Source organism: Salvelinus fontinalis, chromosome 17, assembly GCF_029448725.1.
Source record: "Salvelinus fontinalis isolate EN_2023a chromosome 17, ASM2944872v1, whole genome shotgun sequence".
Classification (NCBI taxonomy): Eukaryota; Metazoa; Chordata; class Actinopteri; order Salmoniformes; family Salmonidae; genus Salvelinus; species Salvelinus fontinalis.
Genome location: NC_074681.1, coordinates 43,331,660 through 43,351,371, shown reverse-complemented (window position 1 = coordinate 43,351,371; position 19,712 = coordinate 43,331,660). Strand labels below are relative to the sequence as shown.

The 19,712-nt window shown below is 39.9% G+C and overlaps 1 protein-coding gene across 1 annotated transcript in view; it reads left to right on the top strand.

Annotated features, from left to right (window-relative positions):
* The first annotated feature begins 1,110 nt into the window (after positions 1–1,110).
* puf60a (poly-U binding splicing factor a) overlaps positions 1,111–19,712 on the top strand; it is a 60,714-nt gene continuing 42,112 nt past the window's right edge. Inside the window, exons 1-3 of the mRNA XM_055867558.1 lie at positions 1,111–1,215; positions 10,601–10,696; positions 18,179–18,268. Of these exons, the coding sequence (XP_055723533.1) occupies positions 1,195–1,215; positions 10,601–10,696; positions 18,179–18,268 (207 nt within the window). The 5' untranslated portion in view covers positions 1,111–1,194. The remainder of the gene's footprint in view (positions 1,216–10,600; positions 10,697–18,178; positions 18,269–19,712) is intronic.

Here is a 19,712-nt window from a genome sequence, read left to right as displayed (position 1 = left end):
TCTGGACTTGGTTTCTTCTATCATAATCGCTCCTCTTTCACCCCAGCTGTCAAACGAACCCTTATTCAGATGACCATCCTACCCATGCTAGATTACGGAGACTTAATTTATAGATCGACAGGTAAGGGTGCTCTAGACCGTCGAGGTGTTCTTTACCATTCGGCCATCAGATCTGCCACCCATGCTCCTTACAGGACACATCACTGCACTCTATACTCTTCTGTAAACTGGTCATCTCTGTGTACCAGTCGCAACCCCTACTGGTTGATGCTTATTTATAAAACCCTCTTTGGCCTCACTCCCCACTATCTGAGATACCTACTGCAACCCTCATCTTCCACATACAACAACAGTTCTGCCAGTCACATTCTGTTAAAGGTCCCCAAAGCACACACATCCCTGGGTCGCTTTTCTTTTCAGTTCGCTTCAGGTAGAGACTGGAACGAGCTGCAACAAACACTCAAACTGGACAGTTGTATCTCAATCTCTTCATTCAAAGACTCAATCATGGACATTTTTAATGACACTTGTGGCTGCTTCACGTGATGTATTGTTTTATCTATCTTCTTGCCCTTTGTGCTGTTGTCTGTGCCCAATAATGTTTTTACTATGTTATGTGCTGCTAACATGTTGTGCTACTTCCATGTTGTGTTGTTGTCATGTGTTGCTACCATGCTATGCTGTCATGTGTTGCTGCCATGATGTGTTGTTGTCTTTGGTCTATCTTTATGTAGTGTTGTGTTGTCTCTCTTGTCATGATGTTTGTTTTGTCCTATATTTGTATTTAATTTATTTTTAATTTTTAATCACAGCCCCCGTCCCCACAGGAGGCCTTTTGGTAGGTCGTCATTAAAAATAAATAAAATAATGTGTGTTTTGTCCAATATATATATATTTTATATTCCCAATCCCCATCCCAAAATGAGGCCTTTTGGTAGGCTGTCATTGTAAATAAGAATTTGTTTTTTAACTGACTTGCCTTTTTAAATAAAGATAAAAAATATATACAAATAAATACATGTTCCGGATGGGAGCATGAGGACGGCTTTACACGTAGCTGATGCAACCGGCCCCTGATCCCTACAGTCCAGTAGGTGGCGGTAATGCACCTCTGAAGTTGGTTGCTAGGCGCCAATAAACATCATAGAAGAAGAAGTCCTCATTGGCGTCGCCCTGTGCTGAAAGGTGTGCTTCATGGCGGTGGCTGTTTCTGCGGTAAATAAATCGAATAGCATTGTTTTTCGATTATATTTTACACCAATGGTCCATCTCTGATGGTTAAAAGGGATTATTGACCATATTTTGCACAGCTCATCGTTGAATGCGTACAGTACAAGCTTGTCCTGCACTCATCCAGTTCCCTTATTCAGTTGGCTAACGTTAGATGGCTAGCTAGTTAGCTTGCTAACCCAGCCTGACACTGGCTCGTTAGTTAGCATAGCCATTACTGGCACTACAAACCCAACCGCTAGTTAGCTTGCTAACGTTACTATCGAGTAAATGTGAATTGAGTACAGTTAGTTAGCTAGATAGCAAAGAGCGGGATCTATAGACCTAGCTAACTATGAAGCTAACGTTCGTTCGCTAGGTACTAACCAACGAACTTGCATCTTTCGATAATAGTAGTTAACTAACGTTGGATAATTACTAGTAGTAGCGTCCCTCGCGAAACTGTAGGCACCAGCTAGCTATCCAAGTCGGCTGGATGTAGTTAACTAGCTACCTAACTAGTCAATTAACGTTAGTCAGGTAGCCGAGCCTGACAACGGTCTGTCATAGCTAAGGTTAACTAGTAACGTTAGTAGCTAGGGAGGTCGAACGTTCAGCCTGTTACACCCTGGCTATTGACGCTCTGATATAGAGCGCCTGGTTATATTGTGTTTAGGAGCCTTTCTTCGTGGTTAAAGTAGGAAGAACGATGTATTGAATTACTTTGACATATTTCATTATACTACGTTAATGTCCCTATGGTGGACAGGAAGTGTTAGTACATTAGACTGACGTTATCAACACACAAGAACAGGAAATACACATTTTTACTTCCGATTGGTGTTGTTAGTATCAAGTTTATAGTCATAACGAGCTCAAAATTCCATTGCTTTAAACAGATCAATAACTTTGGTTTAGTACCAGTGTTTTTGTGATACGCGCCAGTCTGTAGTGGGATTTAACGTAGCTGTCATTTTCAGACCACCGTGGCTAAGTAAAAAAATCGGTAGCTCCTTCCGTAAGTCTCTGGCCTCATGAATTCGTGGATTTGAGGATTAAACTATCATTCAAAACCTAGAAACTGGTGTAAGGTGGTGATTGGTTGAAATGATCCTTTGAAAACGGTTTCCTTTTCCGTATTAGCCATCATTTTCTCACAGAGATATAAGTTGATAAATGGCTACAACAGGTTGTCGTTTATCAACACACATGTAGTGTGTCCAAGTTCATTGAGGTTTGTCTGTTAGAACATAGCTTCCCAAACTTGGTCCTGGGCACCCTCCCAGATGTCTCCCCCCCCCCTCTAGCACTACACAGCTGATTTCAAATGATCAAAGCTTGATGAGTTGGTCATTTAAATCAGCTGTGTAGTGCACCTAGGTTGGGCCCAGGATCGCGTTTGGGAAACGCTGTATTAGAAGAGTGGAAATGGTACATGTCGCTGTGGTTATTGACTCAGTTCCATTGATTTCAATACAATATCAATGAGAGAGATTCATTTCCACCCACTATTGATTACAGTAGAACAGGGCAAATTAACTTTTTGGTCCACCAGTCACTGTGACAGGTAGATTTTAAAATCTTATAAGTCACTCAGATTTTTTACCAGCCAAAATATATATTTTCCCTGCTCAAATTACACCAACAAAAAATGATGAGCATGCTTTGTAATTTTTCTAAAACAATACATGTATTACTAGTAAGAAGTAATGTGGTATATTGTTTAATTGCATTTTTTGTGATCTGAGTCTTTTAACCAAAATATCACAGATGAGACACAAATGTTTGCCTGCCCCTTTAAGGGTGAAATGTTATTGCGATAACTCGTCATGTTTGTGCCTGTTCGTTTGAGTCTGCGTTGTCTTCTCTTTGCGAGTAGTTGAAACTCAACCATAGAAAAACCATCTTGCTTGTGAACAAAACCATGTAAATAGCCAAGAAACACAAGGACAAAAGTCTCACTTCAGTAGACTTACCTTTCAAGTTAATTAGACCAACTTTTATCCCTGTGCGCTGTGTTTCTAAAAATGCAACTTTCTCTCAGCTCTTCACATGCACACAGCCCCCAACCAGGCAGTGTTGCAGCGTGAGGTGGAATAGGTTATATAGGATTCATCGTTCATTGACTTTGTGCGATTCATTTACCAGCTATGAAACAGAATGTCAGAAATACTTTGAAAACAGCTGCTGCAGCATTTATTTGACTATAAATGTGAGGTCATACTTGACTATTTTCATTCACAAATGTGAGTGAAATGGTGCCCTGAACATCTGCCAACGTGGCCAGTGAAAGGGACATCTTACCCGCCACTGCCAAAATCTACCTGCATTTGGCTGGTTGCGGGTGTTAATTTTAGGCCCTTCAGTGGAACATGATAATCAATAACGCTTGGTAAATAATGGTGCGTGTGCAGTTTAGAAGGTACTAATTTAGTGTGAAATGTTCGTAGGGAGTAACATTTATGTATTGGTCTTCAAAATATCACAACTTATTTCAGCATATTGATTATGAATTTGGACATCTAAAACCGGTGTTTTGACACTCGGCCATAAATCAAAAAGTCAGGAAGCAGCAACAGTATCATTATCAGTGTATGTTTTAGGAATATAAATGGTTCTTACATTTTATACAGGATTTTACATTATTAGGTAAAAACTACCGAATGAGCTGCAAAATGTGCTAGGATTGATTGATTTCAATGATATGAGTGAAAATATGTTTGTCCTAGCTACTCGTAGGGCAAAATATTTTTGGTGATATCTGGTTTAACATCAAAAATCAATCAAACCAAGTTTTTGGACTCATTCAGCTGTTTTTACATAATTAAGTACAATACCATTTGAAATTAAAGTTGGAAGTGAAATTTCTATTCCTGTTGACAAGACATTTTGATAAATAGCCCAATGACAAATTGCAATTTTAATGTGTCAATTAATAACCAATATGCAGAAACACTTTGTCAGTATATTTTAACGTTTCAATATATATCTACACGTGTAACAATAGTAATCATAATACTTGTATTTTTTTTAAACGAGCATCCTATTAACTTCACACATACCAAAAACCCTGTGGATTTGACAAGTGGCAATAAATCACTGATATCGATTAGAGGAGACATCAGGTTGTATGAGTTTAAAAAAAACATCAAAACTGGATATTTCTTTTACATCACTGGTTAGAGGACAACCTGCAGCAGACAGTCAGCTACATTTTGGAGTGATGCATTTGCGTTTTGGGGTTGCCAAAACGGAAAGAGAAATTCAACACTTATTTTCAATCACACTAGGGCTGGGGGTGATATATGGCCAAAACATATCACGTTATTTAAAAAAAATTGGACTGGTATTTTTAGTTTTTGAGTAATAAAATATCTACATTTGCTTTGAGTAGTGAGTGATCCTAGGGTGGCAACACATACATTCTAAGTGATTTCAAGTAGTCTTTCTCCATTCTGATTAGTTTATACTGTTCAATTCAACTTCAACCAAAACAAATTTCAGCACTTTTATCATTTCTGCATTTGCTGCACTCAATTGCAGTGGTGGAAAAAGTACCCAATTGTCCAACTTGAGTAAAAGTAAAGATATGTTAATAGAAAATGACCCAAGTAAAAGTGAATGTCACCCAGTAAAATACTACTTGAGTAAAAGTATTTGGTTTTAAATATACTTAAATTAAGTATCAAAGTAAATGTAATTATAATTAATTTCAAATTTCTTATATTAAGCAAACCAGATAGCACCATTTTCTTATTTTTTATTTTTTTTTAACGGCTAGCCAGGGGCACACTCCAACACTCAGACATAATTTACAAACAAAGCATTTGTGTAGTGAGTCCTCCAGATCAGAAGCAGTAGATGACCAGGGATGTTCTCTTGACAAGTGTGTGAATTGGATAATTTTCTTGTCCTGCTAAGCATTCAAAATGTAACGAGTACTTTTAGGTATCAGAAACAATGTATGGAGTAAAAAGTTCTTTTTTTTTTTTTTTTTTACAGTATAAGTAATAGTTGTCAAAAATAGTAAAGTACAGATACAACATTTTTTTTTTTAAGTACTTAAGTATTTTTACTTAAGTACTTTACACCACTGCTCAATTGAGATAATTTCCACACTTCACGATATGGGCAAATAATCTAGGACTTATTTTTAACCAAATGTTGCAATTGCGATTTGACTTGCTAATTACAGCAAAACTGTTGGAATCATGGAAGTAGAATGACTATTCTAATTCTATAGTTAGAATACAGTGTTGTTTGAGATGACAACGAATTAAAATGCGAGGGAGGAGTTATTGTGACAGGGTAGGAACTAAAGTGTTTATAAGTGTTTCCTAGGGGACCTTATAAGCTTTTGGCTACATTGCATGTTTTTTTCTTAGCTACTTCATGTAGCTTACATATTCTTGCTTTGCATATTCCTCTTTGATTTAGAAGATACTGTTGCACAAACAACATGCTGATTTAGGTCTACACCGTCATTAGTATTATCAGGCTGTATTAGCTAGCTACGTTTGCTCTTACTCAGTACATTTATTAGCTAGCTAGCTAGCTAGCGTGGCTAGGTCTGTGTGGAAAGTGGCGCGGAGAGAGATGACTCAAGTAGCGAGGTAAACTATAAAAATTGACATTACACATGGCGTATCACATTTAACAAACCAAACATTCAAATCCCGGTATAGAAGGTAAAGTAAAATCCCAAACCGGTTCCTGCATCAATACCGGTATATCATAAAATACGGTATACTGCCCAGCCCTAAATCACACATATCAATATAATGTTGAAATCAATAGAACAAGAGGGGTGAAGTCAGGTTGCACGTCCTGTTCAAACCACAGGCAATCTGGGAATAATATATATATATATCATTGGTTTAGGACTTGTAGAAGACCGCCAGCTACATTTTGGATTGTTGCATTTTGTTTCAAGGAGGTTGTTGGTGCTGCCAAAATGTTTTATTCATGAAGGCTACACTGTCCTGCAAAATCATCCCTTTGTCCTGTATTTGGGTATTTTAAATGTGGTCACCTTAGTTGTATGCGCTGTTTAAAATAACATTATACAAAGACAGCACAGAAACTTGGAATAATCTATATATGGTTGGTTAGATGAGGATTTGTAGAAGGCTGCTATCTATATTTTGGAATGTTGGATGTTGATTTCGGGAAGCTGCCAATACGGAAATGGGAGCAAACCACTTTTTCAATTTTTGGACTTCAACGAATCATGACCTGGCATAGGATATTAACACTGACAAGGGTTGGCTGTTAGTTTGACTCTCAAATCCGTGTATTGGTGTGTGGTCAGCAACTTTTATAGAGAGACCGCCCAGAATTATCTGTGCCATTTTGAGAAAGAAAATTATTAATGTGTTCCTCAGTGTGTGTGTCAAAATCAACAGTACAAAACAGTACAAATTTTCTTCACTGGAACTTAGGGACCATGAAAAACAGCCCCAGACCATTTTATCTTCTCCACCAAACTTTACAGTTGGCACTATGGATTGGGGAAAGTATGAAAGTATCCTGGCATCTGCCAAACCCGGATTTGTCCATTGGACTGACATATGGTGAAGCATGATTCATCACTACAGAGAACGTGTTTCCACTGCTTCAGAGTCCAGCCGACACTTGGCATTGTGCATGGTGATCTTAGACTTGTGTGTGGCTGCTCGGCCATCGAATACCATTTCATGAAGCTCCCGACTAACAGTTCTTGTGCTGACATTGCTTCCATAGGCAGTTTGGAACTTGGTAGTGAGCGTTGCAACTGAGGACAGACGATTTTTACACGCTTCAGCACTCGGTGCTCCCGTTCTGTGTGCTTGTGTGGCCTACCACTTTGCGGCTGAGCCTCTGTTGCTCCTAGATGTTTCCACTTCACAATAACAGCACTTGCAGTTGATTGGGGTAGCTCTAGCAGGGTAGAAATGATACATTATTTGCCACGGCTATAGAGTGCGGCGTACGTCATTAAGTTGGAAAAATGGCAGAGAAAGGCAAGCGACTGACGCGAACAGCCTGCTCTGCTCCTATCGAGTCTGCTGCTGTGCTTTTCACTCAGTGGTTCCCAACCTTTTTCGTTTACTGCACCACCAAGTGAAATTTTCTCTGCCCTGAGTCCCCCAGCATCTATGGTCTCATGAGTCTTCTCAAGTACACCCTGTTGATAGGCCAGGTACCCCAAAGTGGTCATAGTATGCCTGGTTGGGAACCATTGTTTTAGCTGACCCAATATTACAAAGTAGCGATTGGTGCTTTGGAAACATGCTGGGAACGTGTCTACAACTTCTTCAACAAGCTGTCAAACTATCCAGGGCTCTATTACCCTTTTTCACAAAGAGCACGTGTGCGCCAAAGTTGTAGGCGCACACAAAGAAATATAGTAGCACAACGAAAAATATTTGAGGTATTAAAGATAGAATTTCAAAAAATTCTAGGCGCAATGGTTCTTCTTAATAAAACTTCGAGGTCGCACAGCTAAATATTTAGGCGCATATCTGAGTAAAAGGTTCGCAGACTGTGGAGCCTTACTGTCGTAAATAAGTGATAAGCTACACGTTTTTTGTCAGTGCAGTGCCCAACCTTGGCTAGCTAGCTAACATTACATCCCTGTGTTTGTCAGTGAAGCTAGCTGGCGGCAAGCAGGCTACAGCAAACTAAATCAGCTGATGAAATCACCGATGACCGAAATACAGTGTATTCGGGAAGTTCAGACCCCTTGACTTTTTCCACGTTTTGTTATGTTACAGCCTTATTCTAAAATGTATTAAATCTTTTTTTCCCCTTCATCAATCTTCACACAATACCCCATAATGACAAAGCAAATACAGGTTTTTAGAAATATGACATTTACAAAAGTATTCAGACTCTTTACTCAGTACTGTGTTGAAGCACCTTTGGCAGCGATTACAGCCTTGAGTCTTTGGTATGACGCTAGAAGCTTGGCACACCTGTATTTGGGGAGTTTCTCCAATTCTTTTCTGCAGATCCTCTCAAGCACTGTCAGGTTGGATGGGGAGCATTGCTGCACAGCTATTTTCAGGTCTCCAGAGATGTTTGATCGGGTTCAAGTCCAGACATTCAGAAACTTGTCCCGAAGCCACTCCTGCGTTGTTGCCTGTGTGCTTAGGGTCATTGTCCTGTTGGAAGGTGAACCTTTGCCCCAGTCTGAGGTCCAGGGCGCTCTGGAGCAGGTTTTCATCAAGGATCTCTCTGTACTTTGCTCCGTTCATCTTTCCCTCGATCCTGACTAGTCTCCCAGTTCCTGCCGCTGAAAAACAGCCCCACAGCATGATGATGCCACCACCATGCTTCACCGTATGGATGGTGCCAGGTTCTCTACAGATGTGACACTTGGTGTCAAGAGTTCATTCTTCGTTTCATCAGACCAGAGAATCTTGTTTCTCATGGTCTGAGAGTCTTTGGGTGCCTTTTGGCAAACTCCAAGCGGGCTTTCATGTGCCTGTTACTGAGGAGTGGCCACTCTACCATAAAGGCCTGATTGGTGGAGTGCTGCAGAGGTGGTTTTCCTTCTGGAAGGTTCTCCCATCCCCATAGACGACTTCTGGCGCTCTGTCAGAGTGACTATCAGGTTTTTGGTCACCTCCCTGACCAAGACCCATCTCCCCCATTTGCTCAGTCTGGCCAGGTAGCCAGCTCAAGGAAGAGACTTGGTGGTTCCAAACTTCCATGTGTTCTTGGGGACCTTCAATGCTGCAGGAATGTTTTGGTACCATTCCCCAGATTTGTGCCTCAACACAATTCTGACTCTGAGCTCTACGGACAATTCCTTTGACCACTTGGCTTGGTTTTTGCTCTGACGTGCACTGTCAACTGTGGGACCTTATATAGACAGGTGTGTGCCTTTCTAAATCATGTCCAATCAATTTAATTTACCACAGGTGGACTCCAAACAAGTTGTAGATACATCACAAGGATGATCAATGGAAACAGGATGCACCTGAGCTCAATTTCGGGTCTCATGGCAAAGGGTCTTAACACTTATGTAAATAAGATATTTCTGTTTTTTTATTTATTTGTAATACATTTCTTGAGCATCCTTGATGTTTCTACAACTTGATTGGAGTCCACCTGTGCTAAATTCAATTGATTGGACATGATTTGGAAAGGCACACACCTGTCTATATAAGGTCCCTCAGTTGACACTTGACAGTGCATGTCAGAGCAAAAACCAAGCCATGACGTCGAATGAATTGTTCGTAGACAATTCATTATGGGGTATTGTGTTTTCTATTTGATAAAAAAAATGTATATTAAATCCATTGTAGAATAAGGCTGTAACTAAACAAAATGTGGATGAAGTCAAGGGGTCTGAATACTTTCCTGAATGCACTGTAGTTGCACATATTTTGTGCGGAGTTGGAGATGTCGTTTTGTTTTTACAACTTTCTCACTGTCTGTCAGATTACGCGTCTGTGTTTTCCCCAGTGCCCGTGTTTCGTAGCGAGTGAGTCGTGCACAAGACAGGTTGCGAGAGACGATGCTCGCGAATGGCTTTTGAATTTTGGAATATTGAGTGTGAGTTGGGACGTCGAGTGTGCATCGTCTCACTGCTCATTTTGGTGCATCCCTCTGGAGTCCGTAAATGTCACGTTAGTTTTTCTTCTGTGTGGTCGTCAATAGGGGGACCCAAATTCATGGCACGCACTGTAGAATTAGGCACACTTATTGGGGAGATGGCACTCAGTCCCCCACATTGGCTATTGAAAGAAGTGGCCACGCTTCTTCTTTTGGAAGACATTGTTATATTTTGTTAACATCGTGTTTTCTTTAATCCTGTTATTCTTAGACTACACTAAATGTCTGAACCAAAAATGAGTCATATTTTAGTCTGAATTCATACCGTTAGAAAACCACAGTGCAGGTTTATCTAAATTGTCTCTATTTTTGTATATCAAATATGTTACTGTTCCTGTGTGTCATTTTACCACCACAGTGTAATGATGAGCACGGTTGGTTTCAGAGCAAGCTCAAAATAGGCACATCTTCTCAATTGTACCTGCATATTTGAGAAACGGCTACGTGTCTCTCAAACCTAGGTCATGTATGATAAATGGTGCAAAAGGCTTAATTTGCATTCTATTGTTCCAAAACCAGCACAGTAGGAGATAGTGGATATAATTAGAACTTGTAAGTTAACTGCATTCATTATTGAGCCTTCTACTTGGAGTCTCGGATCATATTTGAGTTTGGGGGTAGGGGTTGGTTATACATAGTTAGCTTGTTTGTACATGTTAGTTCAACCATCTTGGTCTTGTCTTTTCTGAGTAGAGATTTGCAGAGATTTGATTTGGGTGTTTCCGGCAAAGATTTGTAGTGGGTGTTTCCTCCCTGTCATCATAACCATACACTTGTGTGCCTGCAGGGAGGCGAGGCTCTGATGATGGAGAATGGACAGAGCACCGCCTCAAAGCTCGGCCTGCCGCCTCTCACCCCTGAGCAGCAGGAGGCACTGCAGAAGGTAAGGCCCCCTAGAACGGTTTTATTCCAGAGATTTTCACAAAAGCGATAGGCCAACAGTGCAGACGTGGTATAGTCACAGGCTGCAGTATTCTTTTGTTCTGCTGAAGGAGTGGGGCAGTCACTCCTCATATATTTTCTTGTTAATTGGATTGAACTGAAATGGGGAAGAAAGATAGAGGAGAGATAGAAGAGAGAGTGTGCTTTAATGACAGTGCCCTATATAAAAGCAGGAAAATAGTCTGTAGTTTAACATGACAACATCTTTTGGGTGGTAGACTATTTCATGATAACAATAATGGGAAAATGAGGTCTGACCTCGACGTGACATTATTTCCCTTACAAATATGTTATATGAACCATCAATTATACATCTTATTTAGGAGACCTGGGGCTATCATTACAAAAAGTCATGCTTAATGCTTTTGTGCAGTTGTCAAGTGAATTGCTTAAGTGAATAGCTCAATTGATGGTGATCAGTGTCACACGTTGTATGACATTACTTATCATTTCTGTTCAGAGCACAGTAAATAAAATATATATATATTTGACTCATTGACTTAACGTCTTAGCCCAGCCTATCAACATCAAAGCAACAAACCAAAGATATCCACATCAGGGTTTCCGTTAGCAAAATCTGGCGCCGGACAACGTGACCGGCAAGATTTTAATTTACCGGCCAAATGCGTTGGGTGTGTACCGCATTAGGGCGTCCACCCACTGTGCTCAAAATCACATTTAGATTATTGTCATTTATCTTATCAGAATAGAAATTAGCCTGTAAAGTTCTAATAAAATAAAGTAAAACGATGTTCTTATACCAGCATGACAGGTTTTTATTGAAAAGCAAAACATTGCCTGTTGCGTCTTCATCCCCGCTATAAATATCAAATAAAAATAATAAAAAATTTAAATTTAAAAAAACTTTTAGCCTAGAATATGTCGCCTGCACGGTAATAAAACAACTTCAAAATATAATATTTGTATAATGTAATTTGCTAACGACCTGTCCTGTAGACTATTTGTATGAAATGTGTTAATAAATAACATAACACAGCTGTTTTCAAATACAACCTAGGTCCTTCTAATGTAATTTAGACTAGGCATGAACATTTTAATTAGGCCAATAACTAACAAAACATGGCAGGCTACATGGCTGTCTAGCCGGTCATGATTAGAAGGGATTCAGCTTTTGTCATATTTGACTTTTCCTAGTAGGTTAGGATAATTAGGTTAAGGTTAGGTTTAGCAAAATTGCAAAAAAAATGCTAAATGCAACTTTTGATGTTAGTTTGACAAAAGATGGATAAAAGATTATGCACACACTGACAATTATACATGTCTCTGCGCCCTAACAATGGGAGTCATTGTCCACAAAGCGGCACAGAGTGCTGTCTAGCTCCCGCCTTTCCTTTCTTTGGATTGGTGGATACATCTCATTATTGTAATTGATTTTTGAATATTCGATAAGGGTTGTTGACTTCAACTGCATGGATTCAATGGAGAGAGAAGCTATTCTGCTAGCGTCATGCAATGAATATGCGTAGTGTTAGGTTCTAATTCCCAGAGTAAAAACTCAACGGACACTATGAAAGCTCAAGCCAAGTTTATTCTTCCCTGAGGGTCAATACAGCTGCGTTAGAAAAAGACATGGTTAGAATAGTTGTTATATATGTAACCCACTTTGGGTGGTCTCCTTCTTCTCGCTAAACAAAGTGATACGGTAATACACTTTCCTTCTCCCTTAACGTGACCTGACCTGTCCTCAACCCCCTTCATCACGAATCCACGGCTCTCTCCCCTCATCAATGCCTGCCACATGTGATCTCTTTCCCTACACTCAGTACATTTCAAGCTTAGTTGCACCCACCATATACCTTCTTCCTACAGATAACCATTAACCTCTGGTGTAGACCCAAGACTACGGCACCACTCAGGTCTCTATTACAACTAATGATTAATAACATTTAAAGTTCAGAAATCCATTCCTATCAATAGCCATCTCGAGACAACTCCGATATAACGTTTTTTCCCCAAAGTTTCCGGGATGTCACGTGTCCTACTAATATCAGTAACAACTTAAGCATTATGCAACTTTTATTATATCAAATAAACCTCAAGTAGCAAATTTAGGCAGATTTTTTTTTGTTGTTGATCAGATTCGACATTCATAGACCTCCATGCAAAAACTCCTTGTTTTGTGGTCGAAACAAAACAAAAACTCCACCTGCTGGAGGGAGACAGATTTTTGTTGCCGAATTGGGCCTCTCTTCCTTTTCCTGTCTTGCTGGATCCCTTCTAGCCATGACCGGGCCGGCCGGTCCCACTCCCCATTCCCATTGTGATTCAGCACCACAGCAGTGGAAAGAGGACACTCTAGGTGGCCACAAAATGAACAAACTATAAAACTGATGTTGGACAATCAAATTCGATATGTACATTAACACAATTAGTTACGGCTGGTTCATTGAGAGAGAGCTTATTCTTCAATGCTCCTGTAAAACGAGGCCCGCTTCATGCATTTATGAAAGCACTTGTTTCCAAAGCTCAAATAATGTCTTTTCACAGTTCTACTGAATGGTGTTAATAAATGTTATGTTTATTGTATTTTGAACTATTGTGGGGTCGTGACTCGAGTCGTTTGATTATACGTGGCTTATTGATACAACTGTTTCCTACTATAGGTAGTTGGCTGCCTAGTGATGACAACATTGTAACTCTCCAATCTGAATAGTTGGCAACGATGTTTCGTTTCCAAGTGCTACTGAATAACCTCAACTGAAATGCACCAATTGCTCATGATACACATCATTACTCTAGTCCAGTGATTCCCAAACTATTATAGTCCCGTATCCCTTCAAACATTCAACCTCCAACTGCGTACCCCCTCTAGCACCAGGGTCAGAGCACTCTCAGATGTTGTTTTTGCCATCATCATAAGCCTGCCACACACACTATATGATACATTTATTAAACATAAGAATGAGTGAGTTTTTGTCACAACCCGGCTCGTGGGAAGTGACAAAGAGCTCTTATAGGACCAGGGCACAAATATGAATCAATAGTTTTGTTCTTTATTTAGCCATCTTACATTAAAAACCTTATGTGTTCATCAAAAATTATTAATTACTCACCAAAGGTTAATGAGAAGGGTGTGCTTGAAAGGATGCACATAACTCTGCAATGTTGGGTTGTATTGGAGAGTCTCAGTCTTAAATAATTTTCCACACAGTCTGTGCCTGTATTTAGTTTTCACGCTAGTGAGGGCCGAGAATCCACTCTCACATAGGTACGTGGTTGCAAATGGCATCAGTGTCTTAACAATGCGATTTGCCGAGGCAGGATACTCTGAGCGCAGCCCTATCCAGAAATTTGGCAGTAAGCTTCTGATTAAATACAATTTTCACAGGACCTCTTGTCGCAATTTCGATGAGTCTCTCTTGTTCAAATATTGGCAAGTGGACATTAGGCAGGGCATGAAAGAGATAACGAATCCAGTTGTTTGTGTCGTCTGTTTCGGGAAAGTACATGTGTACTTGCTTACTCAGGTGCTTCGCAATATCACATTTGACATTGCCTGTAAGCTTGAGTTCATTTGCACACAAAAAATCATACAATAATGGAAAGACCTGTGTGTTGTCTTTTTTAATGCAGACAGAGAAGAGCTCCAACTTCTTAATCATTGCCTCAATTTTGTCCCGCACATTGAATATAGTTGCGGAGAGTCCCTGTAATCCTAGATTCAGATCATTCAGGCGAGAAAAAACATCCCTCAGATGGGCCAGTCATGTGAGAAACTCGTTCTGAAAAGGATGTTCTGTAAAGAAAACTTTAAGCTCATCTCTCCATTTTAAGAAAACGTGTCAATACTTTGCCCCCTGATAACCAGCGCACCTCTATATGTTGTAAAAGTATGGTCCCTGCCCATATCATTGCATAATGCAGAAAATACACGAGAGATCAGGGGCCTTGCTTTACAGTGAAAATGGTTAACTTTGTTTGTGTTCAAAACGTCTTTCAAGCTGTCCCTTGGCAGCAAGAGCCTCTCGGTGGATGCTGCAGTGTACCCAAGTGGCGTCGGGAGCAACTGCTTGCATGCGCATTAACCCTCCACTATGTCTCCCTGTCATGGCTTTTGTGCCATCAGTACAGATACCAACATGAGCAGCAGCTACATACGAACCGGTAGTAGAATTCCCGCGAGAGAGTAACGGTTAATGTGATTGGATGTTAATTAGTTATTTCGTTGAACACTAGATGGTTTATTTTTCTTTTGGGCAGTGAAATGAGGCTACTCAGGTGACAAACTCACTCAAATGTATAGCCCCATTGGAAAATATAAATGGACTTTGAAAATGTGTAGAGATTTTTTTTGTGCGTTAAATGTGAATCACATTTTTATTTGGCGTACCCCTGACGGCATTGCGTGCACCCCAGTTTGGGAATACCTGGTCTGGGTTAATATGGGAAAATTTAATTTCTCATTTAATTGGAAGAACCTGAAAAAGTATGTTCGACAATTTAATTTATTAAATTGAATGAGACCATGATATCCAATCAATTGAGATTGACGGGGTTATCATAAGTGTAACCAGTAGTTTAAATGTTAGGGTACATTCACCACCCTGTTCACATATCCCTAAGGCCGAAGCCACATGGGACTCCCGCGAAGGTGGGACTTCCAAGCTTAGCAAAAACACATTTTACTGATTAATCAATGTTAATGATAAATCAAACCTGTATAGGTTATTGGGGAATTAAACTTTAATTAACCTGAAAGTGTAGCTGTATCAAGGTTAATGTGGAAAATTTTAAATTGTCTCATTTGTAGAAACCAATCATTTTGGATATAATTTAAAATGTCCATTTGAAAAAGGTAAGTCTGGCAATTTTACCTCTTAGTTAACTGAAATGAGACAACGATATCCAATCCGTTGAGATTGGCTGGATATCATAGGTAACCACTTGATATAAACGTGATACACGTTGGATGTCACAAATACATTTTTTTTTTTATTCTGGTGTTTCTTCACCCCCAGGGGTCACTGATCGCAGAAAGCTGAAATAAAACGGAAGTACAAAGGGCGGGACTTCCGTCGCCCAAGACAGAAGAATTTCAACGTGACACAGGAAAAACAAAATGGTTGCTCTCCCTTTGTTAGCTGTAGCATCTCGTGCAAGATAATCCTACTTTTTACACTTTCAAGCATAACATAGGATCCCCTTAAACAAGAGAATAGTTTTACTTATAACGTCTTCCGTTCAAACCCTTTACGGCGCTATTTTTGCGATGTTTTAACCGGAATGCGCAGAAAACAACGAAATACACCGTGGTCTCCTCACGCTTCTGAAAATGTGAGGGAAAGAGAATTATCGCTTGGTCAGGGTAATATGACCTCAAATTTCAATCGGCTGGCCCTATGTCCTCGCTCTTGAAATTAATAATGACCGAGTCTACCCGCTTCTGAACACGAGAGACAGAAATAGCACTTTGGCCCAACACATCTATTTGTCAGATATCTATAATTAGCACTAGAAATGTAAGCTTAACCCTACACTGACTATGTCAGAGAAACAAGACGGAGGGAACCTCCTTGTATTGTTCAAATGTCAACACATGTCAGTAAACCCTGTCTACAACTCCCATGTTGTATAATATAATCTGGGTGCGTAATGTAATCTGCTTTCCAATTTTATATAGGCTGAATCAAAATAAATGCTTCATTCTATCTTAGATTCCTCGCACGGGAGCATCATTATGTCGTGTCGTTGACTATCATTAAATGTGAAGACTATCTTATCAAATCAATTCTGAGTAATTTAATTTCACAATTAAACAAATCATGTAACTTGAATTAACTTGGAAGTCAGGGCACCACGGGAATGTTTAGAGTTTCAATTCCTGAATATAACTCTTCAGATATTTTCATATCCTATCGAGTACAGTCTTGTATTAATGTACTATTATTACCTCGTCAGTCTCATTACTGAATGTCGCAAACCCTTGAATATCTGCACGAACCCTAGCCTAAATCATGAATCAGCGATATACAAATTGGTTCAATGATTAAGTTAATTAGTAAATAAATATATCACAGAATTGCATAAACCCACACAATTAGTTCATACATGAGGGTTACTACATGATACAAAGAAAAAGTCCCTAGTGGACGAAACCGATATGACGTCTAGGTAGACAAAGGAAAGGGGGTGGGGACCGCTCAAGAGTGGGAAACTCATAGCTGATAACTACACTCATAGAAATTGCTAATACTTTGAATATGAACAGCCGCTCATTCGAAAACAAATTGCAATTTACGAATTTACGTCTTTCTGTTGTCGCAGGTCTATCTGCTGGAGAGAGTCGACAAGAAAAGTTTTGTTCCAAAAGCATACGTCAGGCGTACCCATGTTGTCGCATAGAATAGATGTTTCGGCGGTTGTCGGTATTCTTCGTCCTAGGTTACGTACATTTCCAGCTGCAGACTGAAAAGGCCTTGTCTAAGATTTGCTCCTTCTGTACATTTTGTAGGAAGTGGGTTTTATACTCTGGAAGAAGGGGGAATTCCATGATGCTGACCAAGTCTATGCCCACGTGGCCATTTACTTGGTTAAAACCTTTTTAAAAATAACAATTCTCATTTAGAATGCACACATCACATTACATCTTTTCACAAATAGTTTCATATTTACTCATTCATTTTATCCAACATCTAGATAGAAATCTGATAATTGAAAAGTGTACACAGAGATACAGTAATGTGGATTTCCTGTCTTTCAGGAGGTCACCAAATGAAACAACTTTGACAGGATTGTTCTTAAAATACCCACGGACAATTCCCACATTCTCAAAAATAGAAATCTTGTTTAATTATTCAAATGTTTAATTGTCCAAGTGTCTCTCTGTGTTCCACAGTTTACATTCCAATCTCAAACACCACAGAGCATAGAGGCAGCGTATTTTACGACCGCCGTAAAACAGCCGACGTCCCGCTCTCCCCCCTCTACGAGAGAGCACGCTATAGAGTGGACCCACTGTAACCTGATCCTTCAGATCGTCATAGGAGAGTTATGACAACACCCAATGAGAGACAAACCTGGAGAGTTTTTTTCCCATAGACCAATGTGGCAAACAAATTGATATTTGAATGTGATTCGATTGCTAAATGTAATTTTGACAATATTTGCCCTGCATTAACACACCAGTTTCTACTGATAAGATACTCAACAGGACCCTGATGAGCTGAGTATGTTGAGCATGGCTGGGAAAATAGCCTTGCACCCCAGTAGCTCTCCAGATGGAGTGTTGACTACATTTGTTTTATACAGTAACAGTCCAGTTTCTCTGAGGTATTTTCTCGTTGCGGTGTAGACTATAAAGTATTCTGGTACTAAGTGTGCAGGCTAGTATTGGTATCAAAGGTCACATTTCTGGTATCATGTCACTAGTGTGATGTTGAAAATGTCAACCTCTTCTCTGCAGGCGAAGAAGTATGCCATGGAGCAGAGCATTAAGAGTGTGCTGGTCAAACAGACCCTGGCCCATCAACAACAGCAGCTCACCAACTTACAGGTAAGGAGAACCTTGGCACCATTGCACCGGCCTCATTTGTGGGGTGACAGCCCTGTCCACCAAGCTTCCGTCCTCATACGGTGCTGAGAACCTGCACAGACCCCTTCACATTTTGTTGGAACACTTAACATATTTAACTGTTCTACACAACGTACTACACACTTCATGGAAAACAAATACAGCCATACAAAGTTTATTTACTGTTGAAAAAACCCCTAGAATTGATGTCTGCACACCTGCGTAAATTGAATTAGCATAATACAAAAACAAATCCATAGAAATCTGTCTGTTTAAACTGAGATACATTTTTTGCATGGGCTGGGTCTCAGTCCACCGCATTCGCCAATGGCGACCTTCTGCATCTGCGGTGGAAGGTGGCCAATCTACAGCTGTGTTTATCAGACTTTATTTATGTAACCCTTATTTTACCAGGTAAGTTGACTGAGAATGTGTTCTCATTTATAGCAACAACTTGGGGAATAGTTCCAGGGGAGAGATGAATGAGCCAATTGCAAGCTGGGGATGATTAGGTGGCCGTGATGGTATGAGGGCCAGATTGGGAATTTAGCCGAGACACCGACTTTAACACCCCTACAATAAGTGCCATATGATCTTTAGTGACAACAGAGAGTCATGACACCCGTTTAACGTTCCCAATAACTGCCCTGGGGCATGGGGATATTTTTTACTGGCCCTCCGACACCACTTCCAGCAGCATTTGGTCTCCCATCCAGAGACCAACCCTAGTTTAAAAAATGAGTGGAAGTAGTTTAGTGACCCCCAAGGGGTTCTAAAAATCAAAAGATAAATTATCCTTCTTAAAAGAATTCCATATGTTGGCAATGAGGCCCTTTATCTACTTCCATAAAGTCAGATGAACTTGTGGATACCAATTGTATGTCTGTGTCCAGTTTGAAAGAAGTTCGAGGTAGTTTCGTGAGCCAATACTAACGAGCAAAAGTAATAGTTAGTAATGACTGGGTCTCTATGGGTATCTACTAGCATGCTAGGAGATAAAATGGAATTGTAGACAGCAAACGAAAAAATATATACAGAAAAGTTGCAAGGTTATAGCAAAAATAATGTTCTCATGATTTGGTCATTCAATTTATGGAACATTGCATCTCTGTAGATGCTAGTCAGCCTGCAAAGTAAATATGGGCTCATGGTAGATGCTGTACTACTGGTCTAAGGTAAGATAAATATCACTAAACTAGTAACGGTACATTTCCCAAAGAAAGTGTGTGTTCTTGCTTCAGCTCTCAAAGTATTTTATTAAAGTGGGCGATGTATTAACCTGTTGAACTCAGATGCCCTCTGATGGCATTTTCTAAACTACACATAATATTGAATACTACCCTCAAAGTACATTTCGGTTTCAAAACTATATGAACTATACTGAACAAAAATATAAACGCAACATGTAAAGTGTTGGTCCCATTTT